The 17,831-nt window shown below is 52.4% G+C and overlaps 1 protein-coding gene across 2 annotated transcripts; it reads right to left on the bottom strand.

Moving 5' to 3' along the window:
• Nucleotides 1–1,458: 1,458 nt before the first annotated feature.
• Nucleotides 1,459–16,891, bottom strand: RNF122 (ring finger protein 122). Of its 2 annotated transcripts, XR_009246241.1 has the most exons (7): nt 16,516–16,891; nt 10,652–10,808; nt 4,086–4,131; nt 3,773–3,814; nt 1,924–2,006; nt 1,531–1,743; nt 1,459–1,498 (listed from the first exon to the last, which is right to left on the bottom strand). XR_009246241.1 is itself a non-coding variant. In XM_004592707.2 (6 exons), the coding sequence occupies exons 1-6, from the start codon at nt 16,538–16,540 to the stop codon at nt 1,629–1,631; spliced, it is 468 nt and encodes a 155-aa protein (XP_004592764.1). In that variant the 5' UTR covers nt 16,541–16,891; the 3' UTR covers nt 1,506–1,628. The 2 variants fall into 2 exon arrangements, 1 of the variants encoding a protein (XP_004592764.1); XM_004592707.2 differs by lacking the exon at nt 1,459–1,498 and having other exon boundaries at nt 1,506–1,743.
• Nucleotides 16,892–17,831: the final 940 nt, after the last annotated feature.

Below are 17,831 nucleotides of genomic sequence, written 5' to 3'. Positions count from 1 at the left end.
AAAAAAAATGCCCGTATCCTGTCTGAGGATCATCTAGAAGGGCAAATTCAAGAGGATAATGAGGATTTGAGAACTTTTTAACATTGACTAAAATGAACTTTGATGTTAAAGATTTGATTTGACTTTAACCTGCTGCCAGCCCCAAATGAAATTACACAACTTTGCTAACATATTCCTTAATTTAAATTGGTTTTTGCAATTGAGTGGAACTTTATATAAAGCATAGGGAAAATAATTTAATTTAAAAAAAAAGGCAAAACCTGAACCACATTTGAAGAGGTCCTAACTATATATATATATATATATAATCTTAGATTCAATAGATCGATACAACTTTTTTTTTCTTTTTAAATATTGTACTATTTATGGTGGTGGGGCGTTCTTATTAATACACAAATAAATTCAGTAATTTCAAATTAAAAAAAAAAAAGCCTGCATCCTGTATCTGACTGACCTAGGTTCAATGCCCAAGTCTAGCTCCTGACTCTGGCTACCTGTTAATGCGGTCCTAGTGAGGCAATGGTCATGGCCCAAGTGACTGGCTACCTGCTACCCATGTGGGAAGACCTGAGATTGTCTTGCAAGTCCTGGACCAGCTCTGGGGACGTGTGCATATGTGGACAGTGACCCAGAGGCTGGGAGCTCTCTGCTTCTCACCTACACACAACAGGCACAGGCCACAGACAAAAACCAGCACGGGCAAAGACAGGTTAGAGAAACATATTATTAAATTTAATATTCTTTTAAATACATAACTTTCTCCCACCCCATTCTGGGGATTCCATGTGGAAAGCCTGAGATGGTGAGGAGGAAGTATAAACAAAAATACTATTTACAGGAGTGGGGGGAAAGAAGGCGCCTGCGCAACCATGGCTATACACGGCCCCCAACCCCTGGGGTCCTTTTGCTCCTTTAAGAAAAAAGCCCCTGGGAAATCAGTTTGAGTGTAGGCAAGCCCTTTCTCTGGAGGGGCACCGAGACCCCCGTACAGAACAGGAAGCTCTGACAGTAACTGAGGAGGAGGGGGCGAATGGATAGCACCTCAGATTCTAGCAGGGGAAGGGGTCTCCCCCACCTCCTTCAGCCTGGAGGCAGCCGGCCGGCCAGCCAGCCTTTGTTCCAACGGGGTGTCCAATGTAAACATCGACTTTTCCCTTGTGTGTGTCCCGGCTCTTCCTCCTGCAGCCCCGGGGCGAGGCCTGTGGTTCCTTGGTCTTCCCTTCCTTTCCACCTTTCCTGTGGGAGGAGCGGGGAGGGGAGGGAGGACCAGAGGGGGGCTAGGGCCAGCTACAGCCCTTGTCAGGACAACTTGTCCTCCCAAAAGGAGAGGTTTCATGTTCTAGGCCAGACAGGAACAGACTATTCCCCTATGGAAGCAGGGACCAGGCAGGTGGATCATCCAGTACCAGCAAACAGGATCTCGGTGCAGACCACATCAGGATGGGGAGGACGGCAGGATGGGTGACAAGGTATGTGACCAGCCCTCTCCTGTGCTCCCCTCAGCTGTGCGTGAGCCCATTCCCCCCTGACAATCTTCCTCATCCTGGCTTGTGCAGGCTGAGGGGGAACCGGGCGCTCCCAAGGCAAGAAGTCTTTTGTCCAGCTGCAGGTGTAAACCCAGGCGGCGCTCACACCAGCTCATCCAGGAGGATCCCGATGCTTTGCGAGGCCTCTGAGGGCCCGGCGATGGGCTTGTTACACATGGGGCACACGCAACGCACTTCCAGCCACTTCACCAGACACCTGTAGGCCAGAGAAGCACCATGAGCTGGGAGGAGATGAACAGGAGCATCCACCCTATCCCCTCTGTCTCGCATGTGGGATCGAGTACATCAGGTCTGGAAGGTTCTAGAAGATGCTTCTTCATTACACCCCCTTCTTCTGCTGGATGTAACCCCCCTTCACTCCCACCCCCTGACGTACTTGCGGTGGAAGGCATGCTGGCACGGGAGCACGCCCAGCTCGTCCTTCCCCTTGAAGTCTTCCAGACAAACGGCGCAGGTCTGCTGTGGAGAGAGACGGCTGCACGTGAGAGGAGACGGGGTAGCTCCTCATTCATCCATCCCCAGCCAAGCCCAGCCCTGGCCCTGTCTCCTCGATCAGACAGATTCGCAGCATCCTGCACCGGCAGGACGGCAGCAGTGACAAGAACAGGTCGTACATTCAGCTCATGCTCAACAGCCTCACATGGCCAGTGGTTCCCATACTGGACAGACTTCTGGGGTCACTGAAGTGCTGTTCTAAGACTCCCTGGCAGCCTGTCACATCTGCAGCAAGGCCTCTATGTAATAGCAACAAGTCGGGAAGACATTGTGGTGCAGTGGGTCAAGCTGCCACTTGGGACGCCTGCACCCTCCCGTTCAAGTACCAGTCACTCAGATTCTCATCCAGTTACCCTCAGGAGCAACAGAGCGAGAGAAACAGCAGAGAGATGATGGCCCAGGTACCCAAGTCCCTGCCACCCAGGTAGGAGACCAAAGTGACGGTCCCGCTTCCTGCTTTCCTCCTGGCCTGTTCCAAGCCATTGTGGCTGTCAGGGGAGGAAATGGAGGTCTGAAGACCCCTTGACCTCTGCCTTTAAAGTAAGATAAAAATGAATACAAAATACTTCCTGGAAATAGAATAAGAAGTTTATTTTGCTGCCAATATTTTCGAAGTCCATGCATGAGCATCTCAGAAAAGTTCACAAAATGTGAAAAAAAAATCATACATAGACCTCCAAATATTTTTTTTTGCAACAAAAAAAATCAACCCATTTAAAATGGCAGCCATTAAACTCCCCTCCCCTTTTAGATTTGTTTATTTGAAAAGCAGAGTAACGGGGGGGGGGGGGGGGGCGGGGGGAGAGACAGAGACCGGCCACCTGCTGGTTCACTCCTTAGCTGGCTGCCGCTGCTGGGACTAGGCTCAAGCCAGGAGCTTCTTCCCCATCTCCCACATGGGTACAGGGGCTCTGGCACTCTGCTGCTTCCCCAGGTGCATCAGCAGGGAGCTAGGGTGGAAGTGGAATAGCCTGGGCACAAACCAGCACCTGTGTGGGATGCTGACATGGCGAGCGACAGCCACAGTGGCAGTCCCATCCACTAACTGCAGAAATGTTTCCAACCCAAACAGTGTTAGAAAATAGAGATTGTTACAATTTTGGAATATTTCATAGAATATATCAGTCAAGGACATACAATACGAAACCTAAATTACAAAGAAAAAAAAAGGGAAAAATCCAAAATGGGCATCATGTTGGCAGAGCATTTCTGATTTTGGATTTTGATTGGAATGCTCAGCATGGATTGATTAGCTGCTGGGATGAGTTCCTTTTGTCTGGCCCAAGCAAATACCAAGGCAGGAACTTAAACAGGACTACAAAGATTCCTGCAGGGCCTGGCATGGTAGCCTAGCGGTTAAAGTTCTCACCTTGCATGTGCCAGGATCCCATGCAGGCACTGGTTCTAATCCTGATGGCCCCGCTTCCCATCCAGCTCCCTGCCTGTGGCCTGGGAAAGCAGTCAAGGACAGCCCAAAGCCTTGAGACCCTGCACCCGCGTGGGAGGCCCAGAAGATGCTCTGAGCTCCCGGCTTTGGATCAGCGCAGCACCGGTCATTGCGGCCACTAGGGAGTGAATCAGGAGACGGAAGATGTTTCTCTCTGTCTCTCCTCCACTTTGTATATCTTATTTTCCAATAAAAATAAATAAATCTTAACAAAAAAAAGATTCCTTGCAACAGCTGGCACAGGGCTGGGGAAAAAGGGCTGTAGACCTCCCTGCATACTTACTCCATATAACTGTAATTTCTTGGCATCACCTTTTAATACCACCTGTGAAGAAAGAGGGGGAGTGTAATGTCAGCAGAAACCAACTATGGGGGGACCAAGTGGGATCATATAATGAAAGGAGTCCCAGCCCCTTAGATGGGAGCCCGCCTCTCTCGCCTTATCAACAAGGGAGGGCTGTGGTTGGCCTGGGGCAAGGACAGGGGCAAGGGCTGGCCTCCTTCAGGGCTGCCTGAGCTTGCCCCTGCCCTGCCCTGCCCCAGTGGGAGCAAGTAGCCCAGGAGGAAGTCCCCCAGGAGAAGATGTGGCATCTTACCTCCTTGTATCCGTATCGTTCACTCTGTGCCTGATTCCGGAGTTTGCTGGGGGAGAAAGACAGAGGCAAGAGATCAGGTTACTTGCTTGTACCCAAGCAGAGAGCAGGGGAGGTAGGTGGGCTGGTGGCTTGGGGACTCAGCCCACGGAGCTGGCTGAGCACTGAGACTCTTAGGAGCTGGGTCCCATTCACGGGCTGCAGAGTTCTCGGGCAGGACAGCCCAAACGGTTCTTTACCCAGTCGCTCCTAGTGCTAGGTGAATCCTCCAGGTGTCTGAATTACACTGCTCAACCACATGCTGAGCGCATGGAAATTTAACATGTTCAAGACACATTCCTGTTAATAATCAAGTAGCTGGCTATGTGAAGTCTTTTTGTTGCTATTTTCTTTTTTTTTAAGATTTGTTCTTATTGGAAAGGCAGATCAGATTTACAGAGAAGAGGAGAGACAGAGATCTTCAATCCGCTGGTTCACTTCCCAAGAGGCCACAATGGCCAGAGCTGAGCCGATCTGAAGCCAGAAGCCAGGAGCTTCTTTTGGGTCTTCCACATGGATGCAGGATCCCAAGGCTTTGGGCCATCCCCTTCTGCCTTCCCAGGCCATAAGCAGGGAGCTGGATGAGAAGTTGAGTATCTGGGACATGAACTGGTGCCCATATGGGATCCTGGTGCTGGTAAGGTAAGGGTTTCGCCAAGGTAAGGATTGAGCCATCCTTTATGAAGTCTATTGTTCCCGGAGCATTTTCCACCCAGGGGACCTAAGAATTCTGGACCCATAGCACTGGACACTCTCCCTTCCCAGCACCAAACACCACCAACAATGCCTCTGGTTCCTGCTCCTTTTAGGTCCTGCATACGCCCAGACCCTCAGCTGCCAAAACACAGCACGTGGCCACTAACGGTGATAGCATAACAGCTCCTTGGTGCTTGCTGGGGGTCACTGCTGGGACAGTGAGCCAGTCACCTAAGTTCTCACAGGATCCAAGCACTGGGGATAAATGAAGCCCAAAGGAGTCACCTGCCCAAACTCCACAGGGTTCACTGGCTGGCCAATCTGGACTGACAAAATCTGTGTGACCACCCGCTCCCCCGCTGAGGCAGGACACGGCACAGTGAAAGGATGCTGTCTGGCCTACATTTCATCAAGCCCATGACTCTCAGAGTGGCCAGGAATAGAATCTCGTGCCAAGTTTCTGTTTGATTCTCAGCCAGGGAAACTTTGGCTCTGCAGCTGTACATGACCTCCTAGCTGTGGGCTCTAATAGGGACCTGGGTAGGGCTTTCTCAGTCATTTCTCTCTCAGGCCTGTGCTATGCCAAGGAACCATCAGGAACACGCCAGGTTAGGTTAGGTGTGACCAGCTATGATCTGAGGGTCAAATCCAGCTCACTAGTCACTTTTAGACAATCCACCACCTAAGAATGGTTTTTGTTCTTAGAGAACAGTAACTCTGAGGGCCAGCATTGTAGAACAGCAGTTAAAGCCACCGCCTGTGATACGGGAACCCCAGAGGGGTGGCACCAGATCATGTCATGGTTGCTCCATTTTTAGAAAAAGATTTATTTACTTTTATTGGAAAGTCAGATTTACGGATCAAAGTAGAGACAGAAAGATCTCCCATCTACTGGTTCACTCCCCAAGTGGCCACACAACCAGAGCAGAGTTGATCCAAAGCCCGGAGTTTCTTCCAGGTTTCCCACATGGGTCCCAAGTGTTTGGGCCATACTTGACTACTTTCCCAGGCTACAGGCAGGGAGGTGGAAGGGAAGTGGAGCAGCTGGGACACAAACTGGCACCCATATGGGACCCTAGTGCATGCAAGGTGAGGACTAGTCACTAGGCTAACGTGCCAGGCTCTTTTCTTTTCTTTTTTTTTTTTTTTCCCTTTTCTTTCTTTTTTTAAGGTATCATTAAACAGAGGAGAGAGAGAATCTTCCATTTGCTGGTTCATACTCCAAATGGCCACAATGGCCAGAGCTGGACTGTTCTGAAGCCAGGAGCCCAGAGCCTCATCCGAGTCTCCCCGGTGGGTTCAAGGGCCCATGCATTTGGGCTATCCTGTGCTTCTCTCGCAGGTGCACCGTAGGAAGCTGGATCAGAAGTGGAGTTAGCCACAACTTAAACCAGCACCCATTTGAGATGCCAAAGTCCCAGGCCCAGCCTGCCATGCTACATTGCTGGCCTGGCCCCTGCTCCGCTTCCATCTAGCACCCTGCTAACAGCCTGGAAAAACTGCAAACATGGCCCACGTGTTTCAGCATCTGCTACTCTTGTGGGAGATCCCAGATAGTGTTCTAGGCTCCTGGTGAAGCCTGGCCCAACCCTAGCCATTACTGTCATCTGGGGAATGAATCAGCAGCTGAAAGACATTTCTCTATATGTATCGTCCCCTCTTCTTTGTAACTTTCATGTACAAATAAATCCTCAAAAAAAATAGTTATCATGTAACATACAAAAATTACATGGAATTCAAATCTCAGTGTCCATGAGATGTCACGGGTACCCAGTCACATTTACAGTTGACATACTTTCTTGTCTCTCTTTGCACTCCAAGGAAAAGTCTGCTAGTTGTGATCCAGCCCTCTAGAGAACAAGGACCGCTGACCTGAGCTAGAAACCGAATCCCCAGAGACTAGCTGGATCAGGGGGTGGAGAAGAAATCTGCACCCGGCAACCCAGAAGACGGTTCCGCAGGTGGTGCGGGGGGCAGAGGGTGCGGCCAGGCCAGGTCCACAGCGCAGCACCAGGCAGATAAGCGCAGGCTGCCAGCTCCCTCTGTCCTTCCTGATGGGAAGGCAGGTGGTCGGGCACGGTTGGTGATTCCTGGCACCTCTACAGAATCACTGTCCAGGTGGACGGCTGCCATGGCTTAGGGCTGTACCTGCAGAGCCCTCCCCCCGCCTCTCTGTGATCCCTTCAGGGCTGGGCTATGGACCTAAGTGGGGCTCTCACTGTTCATAATGTGCAATGGATGCCTCTGTCTTTAGAAATAACTCTTGCATGTCTCTCTTTCCTAAATGGCAGGAGAGGCGCAGGGAAGGACGCATAGGAAGCTGCAGTGAGCTGTGCTACCACCTGCAGTCTCCATCACCAGGGAGCTCAGAGTCTCCTCCCGAGGAGACCAGACCCCGCAGGCCTGGGACAAGGTCTGTGCAGAGGTCACGTGCCCAGGAGCCTGTATTTTTCACTCTGCTGATACAGCTTTGGATACTCACAGGCCTTATCAGCCATGCAAGCACCCCCAGGTGGAGTGTGGCATCTTCGGCTTGCTGGATCTGCCTGCTAGCCTGCCCTCCCACTCCCACCTTCCCTGCTGTCTGGGCTGGCTCCTCTTAATGATCTCACTCAGGGGAGCAGAGCCTCTTTTACGCCAAAGGCCATTTGGATACAAAGGACTTCATTCACGGACCACAGGCAACCATCAACTTACACATTAGCTTGCTGTATATACAGATTCACTGAATTTTGAGTCCAGTCCGTGGAGGCCTTGTCAGGGCCAGACTGAAGGATTCTGTGGGGCCTTCTGGCCAGATGTGGCCCCATCCCTGGCCCAACTCAAGGAGTCGTGCGAAATGCTCAGGACAGGAAAGGGCTCCCGTGTGGCGCCTGCAGCCTGTGTACGGATCTCAGCTCAGGAAGGATCCGATCACAATGCAACAGGGCTGGAGGTGGAGCTGAAGGCGCCATCCCAACTGGGGTTGTGGTGCCAACCACTCCGGACAGGTGGCTTCCGCAGCTGTTCAGATGAGCCAAACAACTAAAAATACCTTCCCTTTCCATGGGGCCGGGGGGGGGGGTCTCCCTTTCCTCTTTTCCCTTATAGAACAACAATGCAGCCAGATCCCCCAAAATAATTGTTCCTTTCCTGTCTATTTGTAGTACGTGGGCCCCTCCATCCTGTGCAGGGCAGGGGTCAGTTCTTCAGGGCCCGAGGGAGGCGCGAGGAGGCGCTGGGGGTGGGGACTCTGGCTGATGAGCTCACCAGGTCGGGGAGCAGCAGTCACGGGCCTATTTTGGCCAAGGAGGAAACCAAGAAGCAGGGAGAGGAAGTGGCGTCTGCGCTTGTGTGTCCTTCTATATATAGATGCACTCGGGCTGCCACATACCAGTGGGCCTCGAGAACCCTGCAACAACAGTGTCAGCAGGCTTCAGGCTGGAGGACAGGCCACAAAGGAACAGACGAACACAGAAGTGACAGGTGGCACACGCAGCTCCACAGCTTTTCCTGTAGTACGCCCTGACTCCAGCCAAAGACAGAAAAACCAGTAGCTCCTAGGCCGTCCTCCACAGGAATCACCATCTCCCCCGTCCCCACCCCGGTCAGCTCTCTAGAGAGAGGGTGGCCACAACACCACAGCAGCTCTCCCACCTCCCACACGGGCACTGAGACTTGCAACAGCCCACTTGTGGAAAACGCCTGAAAGGCTAGCTTGTTGTTCCCAGGTGGGTACCTGTCTGGGCCTCCCTGGATGGGAATCTTGGGAAAATCCTTAGCCACCGGAACATAGCTTTTCTCGTTTATAACCTGAGGAGCAAGCTGAGCTAAATGACTTTAAAAATGCTGGCCTTAGAGGCCAGCGCTGTAGCACAGAGGATGAAACCGCCCCCTGCAGTGTTGGCATCCTATATAGGGGTGCCAGTATGAGTACCGGCTGCCCCACTTCTGACCCATCTCCCTAATAAAGCACCTTGGGGAAGCAGTGGAAGATGGCTCAAGTGCTTGGGCCTCTGCACGCATATGAAAGACCCAGAAGGAGCTCCTAGCTCCTGGTTTCAGACTGGCCCAGCTCGGACAACTGCAGCCGTTTGGGGAGTGGACAAGCGGGTGGAAGATGTGTGTCTTGTCTCTGACTTTCAGGTTTTTTTTCAATGCTGACTACAATTCCTCACAACACAGGAGACAACTCCAAGTCACACCTGTTAGTGCCACAATCAAGAAAAGAATCCCTTGTCATGTACTTCCTAGCCCAAAGCAATTTTCTCTAGAGTTTCTTCTCTTGACCACTTTTTGCCATCTGGAGTGCGCGTGTGTACGAAGACCAAACAGAGTTAGTTTTGCAAGCTCTGCTAGCTTTGTCATAAATCTATTTGGGGAGTCTCTCCACCTTCAGCCCCTGAGGAATCAGGCTAATTGCTTGAGTGCTTGTTTGGAGGTGCTAGCAGGGGAATGCAGCTACTCCTGTGCCCTTGATGGAAGCCCGGTCCTCTAGCGGGTAGGTCATCCTTTGCGACCAAGTGCACAACTTTGGGAGGAACGCCCATAGAGCCGTGAGGGAGGAAGGGGACCCATTTAGCCACCAGATCAGCCCAATCCACCCTGGCGATTAATGGGGCGACAGATGTCACAGCCAGATCATCTTCACATTCAAGGCCAATTGCCTGATACCACGATTAACGGCAGGGTCATTGGGCACAAGAGTTAGAGGGAGAAAACTCAGCCTTGGGTAAAGCAAAAGGATGGAGAGGGAAGTGGGGGGGACTCCAGAAACCTACCCTCACCCCCATTCTAGAGTTGGATGCCAATGTCACACTCGGTCACACCACAGCAAACCTCAACCCCAATTTCCTCTGCACAGACTTTGGTGAAAAACCCAAGGCAGCCACACAGGACTTCCTAGGGAGCCCCTTCTTAGCTGACAGACTGGGGAGCACTCACGCATGCAGGGCTTCTCAGCAGGGAGCCCAGACACCTTTGCCCTAATCTTCTTAAAGGATTTGGTCAGACACCAGCCCATACCCCACACCCTGGCAGACGTCTGCCCAGGCATTACCATTCTGTGTGGAGGGGGGATGGGTGAGCACAATTGTCACAGTGGCTCTAAGGATAAGGAGCCCTTTGGGAGGGGCAAGGATGCTCAGCACTCTACAGTCCCACAGCATGTTGGCGTCTGTACCACCAGCACACCCCAGGGACGTACACCCCTAGTTTAAGATCATCCAAAACAACAACCTTGCTTGACTTTTTTTTGAATGCTAGATACAAACCATGACTAATTTCCATGTCCTTCAAAAGGAAGCAGAAGAAAGAGTTGCTGGGGCTTGGCCAATGCTGCCAAGCTTAAATCTGTGCCTGGATCCTAAGCAATTAAGCATAGGTGACATTTTTAGCTTTTTTTCCCCCCCCTTCTTCCAGTCTCAAAAATAAGGGCTTACAAGGCAGCATAAACTCACAGTTCTCCAGACACCAGCTTGCTAATATTAGCAGTGTGGACAGCAAGATTTCCCAGGAGGGCAAAGGAACATGCCCCTAGGACTACGAGTCCCCCCGAAGGCATGGGTGGGGAGTGTGAAAGGACAATTGAGCTCTACTATACAATAATAATTCCAGGCTACCAGAGATGAGCTGGCCAGGAAGTGGAATGCAGTCTGACCCCTGATGACTTAACATGTTCTGGGCCACCATGATGGGCTGGTACAAACAGAAGCACCACTCTTCAGAGGCCCCAAGAGGGGCAGCTAAGCCACATCCTTAGAGCAGCTCGCCCCAGTGTGTGGCCAGTGACTGTTGTACAACCCTCTCTGCTCCCGCCAGGATTTTCCATCCCTGTCGGCCAGGCATGCACTCACCTGATAAAGTAGCAGCAGAAGATGAGGCTGAGCATGAAGACAAAGATGCCTGTGCCGAAGATGACCATGTAGATGTTGAGAGGAAGGTCTTGGAAACTGATGGGTGGCATTGAGCAGGACTTGTTGGTGCTAGCCAGTCCCAAGCCACAGAAGCACCCTGCAAAAGGAGAGGAAGAACAAGGTTAGAACTGTCAACGTACCCTCACGGGCTGAGGGCCCTGTGTCAGCCAGGATGCTAAAGGAACAGTGCAGGACATCAGACCCTGTTTCGTTGGCTACAGCCTATATAGCCCAGCCCTAACACTAACCAGCAATGGGATCCCGGCTGAAGTTATTTCATTGATCCATTAAATGGAATACTACATACAGTACATTAAACAGCATGCCATCTAAGCAGTCTAGTAATGGGCACAAAATTGAAAATTCAGTTCCATCAGGAGCAAGCCCATAAAGTTCAAAGACAGAATATATAGATATTTCTAATGTGTGAAAATGTATTGTTTGAATTCCGACTCTACCTTTCCCTAGGCAGCTCGTGACCTTTAAGAGATGCTGCACTTAGCTTCACTTTGTCATAGGAAAACAAGCAAAATGTAGAGAGGAGAGACCACGATGGTAGAAGAAATATGCTCTGTAAATTACACGGTGTAATTGCAAAGGTCATTTATCATGATGAAGCCACCTGCTCCAGAAGATGAGCCATGCCAGGACTAGAATAGAAATTGTTCACTCCAAGGCCTGGCCAGCATTCCAGAGAGTGGCCATAGGGACAGGGCTGGAGGGAACTGCAGCTTCCCTTGCTGGTCACCTCACGCCTTTTGACTCCAAGCCTCCATGTACACGCTGGCCAGGATATCCCCAGGGAACTTGTCAGACATGCATGCAGACTGTCATTGTCCCTCTTCCAAAACATGTGAAATCACAACTGGCATTTTCACAAGATCCTCGGGAGATTCCTGTGTGCACTGGGGTTTGAGAGGTAGCACTGGTGAGCACCTTCTAAAGTGGCTATGGGGGGTGGGGGCAACTGGGCATTGTGGCACAGCCCCTTAAGCTTCTACTTGCAGAGCTGGCATCCTAGATTAGAGCCCCAGCTTGAGTCCCTGCCATTGCACTTTTCCAAGCTAGCTCTCTGCTATTGTGCCTTGGAAGCAGTGGAGGACAGGTCATCATCTGGGATTCCTGCCATTCACATCACAGACTGGGAGGGAGTTCCTGGTTCCTGGCCCAGCCCCAGCTGTTGTAGCCACTTGGGAGTTGAACCAGCAGATGGAAGATCTTTTTCTCTTTCAAATCAATAAATAAAAACTTTTAAGAAGTGGCTTTGGGGTCCAGCACAGTAGCCTAGTGGAGAAAGTCCTCACCTTGCACGTTCTGGGATCCCATATGGGCACTGGTTAGGATCTTGGTGTTCCGCTTCCCATCCAGCTCCCTGCTTGTGGCCTGGGAAAGTAGTCAAGGACAGCCCGAAATCTTGGGACCCTGCACCTTTTTGAGAAACCCGGGAGAAGTTCCTGGCTGCTGACTTTGGATTGATCAGTATGGCCATTGCAGCCACTTGGACAGTGAACCAGTGGATGGAAGATCCTTCTGTCTTTCCTCTCTGTAACTCTAACCTTCCAGTTAATAAAAAAAAAGTGGCTGTGTACTTCCTTTTCTACAAGGGTCAGGGATAACTCGTGCTGGGTTATCGACTACAGTAGTCACCTCCTATTTGCCAGTATTTGATGGAAAGGTGACATCTCTGCTAGGAGCCACAATCTCAACAGACTGCACAGCTCTCTTCTTGGATGGTCCCTGGGTGGCCAGAGTTCTGCAGCAGCCTGGCTCCAGAGCCTGGAGGGGGACTCTGACCTCATGTGTGGCATTCCTTGTCACCCCTGGCGCGTACCCTGTGAGCCTCCATCTCCCACCTCTTTCAGTTGCTACACACATCAGATACACACTTCCCTGTTCCCCCTGCTCATTACACAGCACTGTCTGCCTAGAAGTGTCATCCTGCTCCAGCTTCCTGCTGCTCCTTCTGACCCCACAGCCAGACACACTGTATTTCTCATGTATTTCCCAGTCCTTCTGTCCCCCTAGTAGCTCCTGGCTCCGTGTTCTCCAACACCACACCCTAAGGGTCAGCCCAATGCCACCATCCACCCAGCTCTCCCCACCGGGGGCTCCCTCTCCACCTCTGCCACTGGCCAAACCTGGTCTTTGTCCAAAGACCCCTTGCTTCCTTAAAGCCTACAGTCTCAACCCCATACCACCTGTTCTTGCTCTCGCTTGCTCAGTAAGCACAGGACACAGCTCACACCCCTAGCACTGACTTATAGCTCAGACATGCAGAAAGCATCGATCACATGCTAGCAGGATGATATCGGGTGAGCTTACCAGATAGGGAACCTGACATTAGGATATGCATGACGGGAAGTGAGGTACTCTACAACAAATGTGGCTATAATCCTGCAAACAAAGCCAAGAGAGCCACAAAGTATGCTCTGCCTTCCCACACCAGCCCGGAACATTCGGAGGTCTGAGGTCATGGACTATCTGTATTCCCCATACCAGCCTGCCCTACTGCTGGGCCTGTTAGTCACTTCTGGGGTTCTGGTCCCCTCAACAAAGGCTCCTGTTTCCATGTAAGTAGATGAAGGTTTGGGCAACCTGCCCAGGGACTGCCCTCGGCGGACGGGTCACCAGTCAACCAGCAAGTGCTGCGGAGAGCGACTGCCCGCACTGACCTAGACGCTGGGAGAAATACAAAGTCAAAGAAACCCTTGTTCTCCAAGACTTTGATTAATTTGCAATTAAAGACTCATTAGCTTCTCAACAGCGCTAATGGTGCTGTTTCCAATAGGGAAGCACTTTTGCTTCTAGGCTCCAGCAAGGGCTGGAAAAGTGAGTTTTCAGAGGCCAGAGTTGTGATGCTGTGAGAGAAGCCACCCTGGTGATACTGGAATCCTGGGTGCTCGTTTGAGTCCTGTTTTACCTGGGATCCAGCTCCCTGCCAGTGCATCTGCGAAGATGGGGTAGGTGCCCAGGCTCCTGCCATTCAGGTGGCAGCCTGGAAGGGAGCCCCAAGCTCTTGGCATTGGCCTATCCCAGCCCCAGCAGTGGTGGCCATTTGGGGAATGAATCTGTGAATGGAAAATCTGTCTCTTTAACTCTGACTTCCAAATTAAAAAAATAAATAACATTTTATCTTTTAAAATGTATTTATTTTTATTGGAAAGGCAAATCAGATCTGCAGAGAAGGAGAGAAAAGATCTTCTATCTGCTGGTTCAATCCCCAAATGGCTACAACAGCCAGAATTGAGCTGATCCGGAGCCAGGAGCTTCTTCCTGGTCTCTAAGTAGGTGCAGGGTCCCAAGGCTCTGGGCCAGCCTCTACTGCCTTCCCAGGCCACAGGCAGAGAGCTGGATGGGCAGTATCTGGGCCACGAACTGGTGCCCCTATGGGATACCGGCATTTGCAAGGTGGGGATTTAGCTCTTCAGCCACGGCACCAAGACCAATTTTGTTTTTTAAAGTACCTTTCGGGCAGAGGATGGCTCAAGTCCTTGAGTCCCTGCACCCACGTAGGAGACCCTGGCTTCGGAAAAGCCCAGTTCTGGCTTGTGGCCATTTGGGGTCTTAAAAAAAAAAAAAAGGAGCAGCTTTTGCCAGCTTTCTCCACCTGAACACTGAATCTCTTTGCAGGCCACACCCAAACCATTTTTCTATGACGGCACCTTGGTGGACCAGCTAGAGACGGACGACTTTGGTCCACCCTAGCTAAGGGCCTCATGATTCCTGCCCAGGATATGCAAATCTCAACTCCCAGGAGCCTTTGGCCCTAGAGTCTCGGCAGCATGAGCTGGCATGGGATGGCGGAATCCCTTCTAAGCCTTGGAGCACCCCTTCACCTTGTATGAGCTGGACCTTGGTATCTTCAAGGTCGCTAAGAATCTCTCTCTACTTTCAGCCTTGACTTGGCAGAGCTGTGGGAGCGGGTACTCCCGCAGGCACACAGGGTCCAGCCCACCTTTGCTCGCTTTATCCCTACCAGATTGCCCTGCCAGAGAGAGGTTTTCCCTGGGTCTTGGGATTAAGTCAGCTCAGGACGTCAGGGGATAAAGAGCTGTACAAGGTAAGAGATGTTCATTTGCTCGTGTTACAGGTTGACTATCCCTTATCCAAGATGCTTGGGTCAAAAGTCTCAGATTGGATTTGTTTCCGTCCCTCTCCCCATCTTGGAATATCTGCACATACATGAGATTTTCTTGGGTGGGGGAGAGAAACCTCAACAAGAAATTGACGTTTCATACACACATGGCGTGCACAAATCTGACACACAGTACTTCAGTTTTGTGCATACACTCCTAAGTTTCACAGTGTGGCTTCCTGTCAGAACTTTATCCACCTGTGGCTTCCTGTCAGAACTTTATCCACCTGTGGCTTCCTGTCAGAACTTTATCCACCTGTGGCTTCCTGTCAGAACTTTCAGGATTTTGGAGAATCTTGGAATTGAGATTAAGTACATTCGACAGTATCTCCCAAAACAAAGGACGACAACACAGCAAGCCATGCAGGGCGTCCACGGCCTCCCAGGCAAGCGAGCCCCTCTCCCAATACGTGGGCCCCATTGTCTCTGCCAACCTCTGAAAGCCCTGACATCGCAGCTCCTCATCGCAAGCCTGTGGGCTGCGAGCAGGGCTGATGTCAGAGAAGGGCCGGCCCAGGAAGGCCAGTGGATCTGGGTACGGCTGCTCCTTCGCAGCCAACGGGAATCCTTCCCGGACTGGGATGCACCCCGCCGTCCCCCGCCCCCTCTCCCACATTACCGGCCTATCACACACAGCTTGGGTCGTTTTCAGGAAATTAGATCCGACTCGCCAAAAGAGGAAGGAGGGGAATGGGGGTGGGGAGAGGACATGCACCCGCATGCTGCCTCAAACCTTCCCCCAAAACAAAAGCCTCTCGAAATAATTAATCCAAGACCTGCCAGGAGTTGGCTCCCTAGAATGGGTTTTTCTTTTTTCCCCACCAGTGACTAGCCAGGCTGCCTCATCCAGAGACAACGCCAGCTGCTCCCCCGCCCCTTCTCAACTCTCCATACGTTTGGGAAAAAAGAAAAGAAAAGAAAAAAACCTTTTCCACACTCCCGGACCCTTGCGGGAAATGTGAGCGGGTTACAAATATTTGAGGTTCTGGCGTTTACCCCGCCTAACTAGTGTCACCCGAATCACCCAAGAGCCTCAGGTGAGAGGAATTAACTTGGCAACACGCCCCGAACCTGGGGAGCGGTGAGGCGGAGTGGACGCGCGGAGCAAGACACGCCGGGTTGGGGCGCAGTTGCTCAAGTCTCTTTTGGGGGCCCCGCACCCCAAGGGAGCAGCTGCGTGCTGGGCTGGGTGCAAGCCTTTACCGTGCAAAGAATCGAGGCTGTCTCATCTGGCGCCTTCCACAGGGTGGTCAGGGCGAAGCCAACAAAGAGCGAGCAAGCCAGGACGCCCCAGCCGCGCCGGTCCCACACGCTGCGCTGTGCACCTATTTCAAGCAGCCTGCAAAGTTTCAGGCTGGGAACTTGTGAGCTCCCTCTAGGAGATCCTAGCCCCAGCGCGGATTTCATTCCCCCAAAAACCCACAACAAAGAACCGAGCGTCTAGGGCGCACAAAGGCAGGGGCAAGCGGGTGAAGGACGAGCCCGACAGGCCACACAAAGGCGAAGTAGCTCCCATTCCCCTTCTTCCCCCGCACTCGGACCCCGGCGTGGAACTTGCACGGTTTCCCAACCCGCGCGGTGCACAGCCGCGCCGAGAGCCCGGGACGCCGTGTCCACCGTACCATCTTTGGAAACGCAGAAAACTTGGCTTCCCCGCCCGGGGACTCACCGTTACACCACTGGAATGGGTGCATTAAGGAAGTCTCCACGAGTTCCCTCGGGCGAGCGGGCGCCGGCGGCGGGGTGGTGGGGAAGGACGTGCGAGTCTGCAGGAATGGGCCGGTGCGCTGCTCGCAGCCGCCTCTCTCTCTCTCTCTCCGGGAGCGGGAGCACTGCGGCGGCGAGGCCGGGTTCCGGAGCAACAAAGGGGGAAGAGGAGGAAAACAGATCGCGGCAAAAGTCCGGTCCCGGCCCCGAGCTCACGCGAGCGGGTTGAGGGGGTGGGGTTGGGAGCGTGGGGACGCCAAAGCTCCTGGGTGCTACGCGGTGCGGGTTGGGATTCCGAAACTGACACCAACCGCGCACGCCCCCTCTTTTTACGCCCCCCTCCGGCCGGGGAAACTCCACCCCTTGCCCGTCACCCGCCCTCCGGCCAATAAAAGCCTTGCTCCTGCGCGCCCGGGGCGGGTGGAAGGGGTGGGATGGACACTCCGGCCCTCCAGCAAGGAGGGAACTCCCGGGCCTGGCGGGCGGACGTGGAGAGCCACATGGCCCTGCGTCCTGTTAGTGCCTGGTGCTTTTGGATCTCCTAGGGAAGCCGGAGCTGGGGGAGAGGCTCCAGGGCTGAGCGAAGGGACGAGATCCTTGTCCCGGAGTGGGGTGGGGTGGGGGCGGCTGGCATGTCCCCACCCCGACAGGGCAACAGGGCAAGGCGGGTGAGTTCCACTGGAGCGAGGACTGGAAAGGGCTCTCTCCGCCCTGGCCCTGCCTTGTGCTGATCAGAAGCGGAGATGACCCTTGAGGTAGCTGCCTCGTGCTAGGAACAAAACCAGAAACGGAGATTTTCAGAGCCTTTAGGGCAGGAGCCTTCTGCTACCTGTCACCGCACAGGTGTTGAATGGCTCTGAAGTCCTGTCCACCATCTTTTTATGTGAGGTTGCATAGTTTGTTTTGATGCATGGCTTGTTTTGTACTTTTTGTCTTTAATTATTTATTTTTTTGCTCCTTTTATTTTTAAGATTATTTTTATTGGAAAAGCGGATTCCGCCCTCCCCCCCCAAGACTTCTTTGTGATGGGCCCCCTCCCTGGTACACAAGCTGCTTTAGTAATCCTTTAGAAACAACGGGTCCTGCCTTGGGCACTTGGGGTTGGAAAGGAGAGGACAGCGTGCCAGCCAAGCACAAGCAAGCAAAGGAGCCAGCGGACACATGCAAGCAAGTCTGGGTTTTCCCGTGAAATTCTTATCTCCTTCCATCTGTTCATTTGAAGATAAGTGCTTTATCTGACTCCAGGGAATTCCTGACACCCAAATAAGATTATGCAGG

Source organism: Ochotona princeps, chromosome 11 (genome assembly GCF_030435755.1).
Source record: "Ochotona princeps isolate mOchPri1 chromosome 11, mOchPri1.hap1, whole genome shotgun sequence".
NCBI classification, from domain to species: Eukaryota; Metazoa; Chordata; class Mammalia; order Lagomorpha; family Ochotonidae; genus Ochotona; species Ochotona princeps.
The sequence above is the reverse complement of the archived record's forward strand: the minus strand, read 5'-3'. Positions and strand labels throughout refer to the sequence as shown.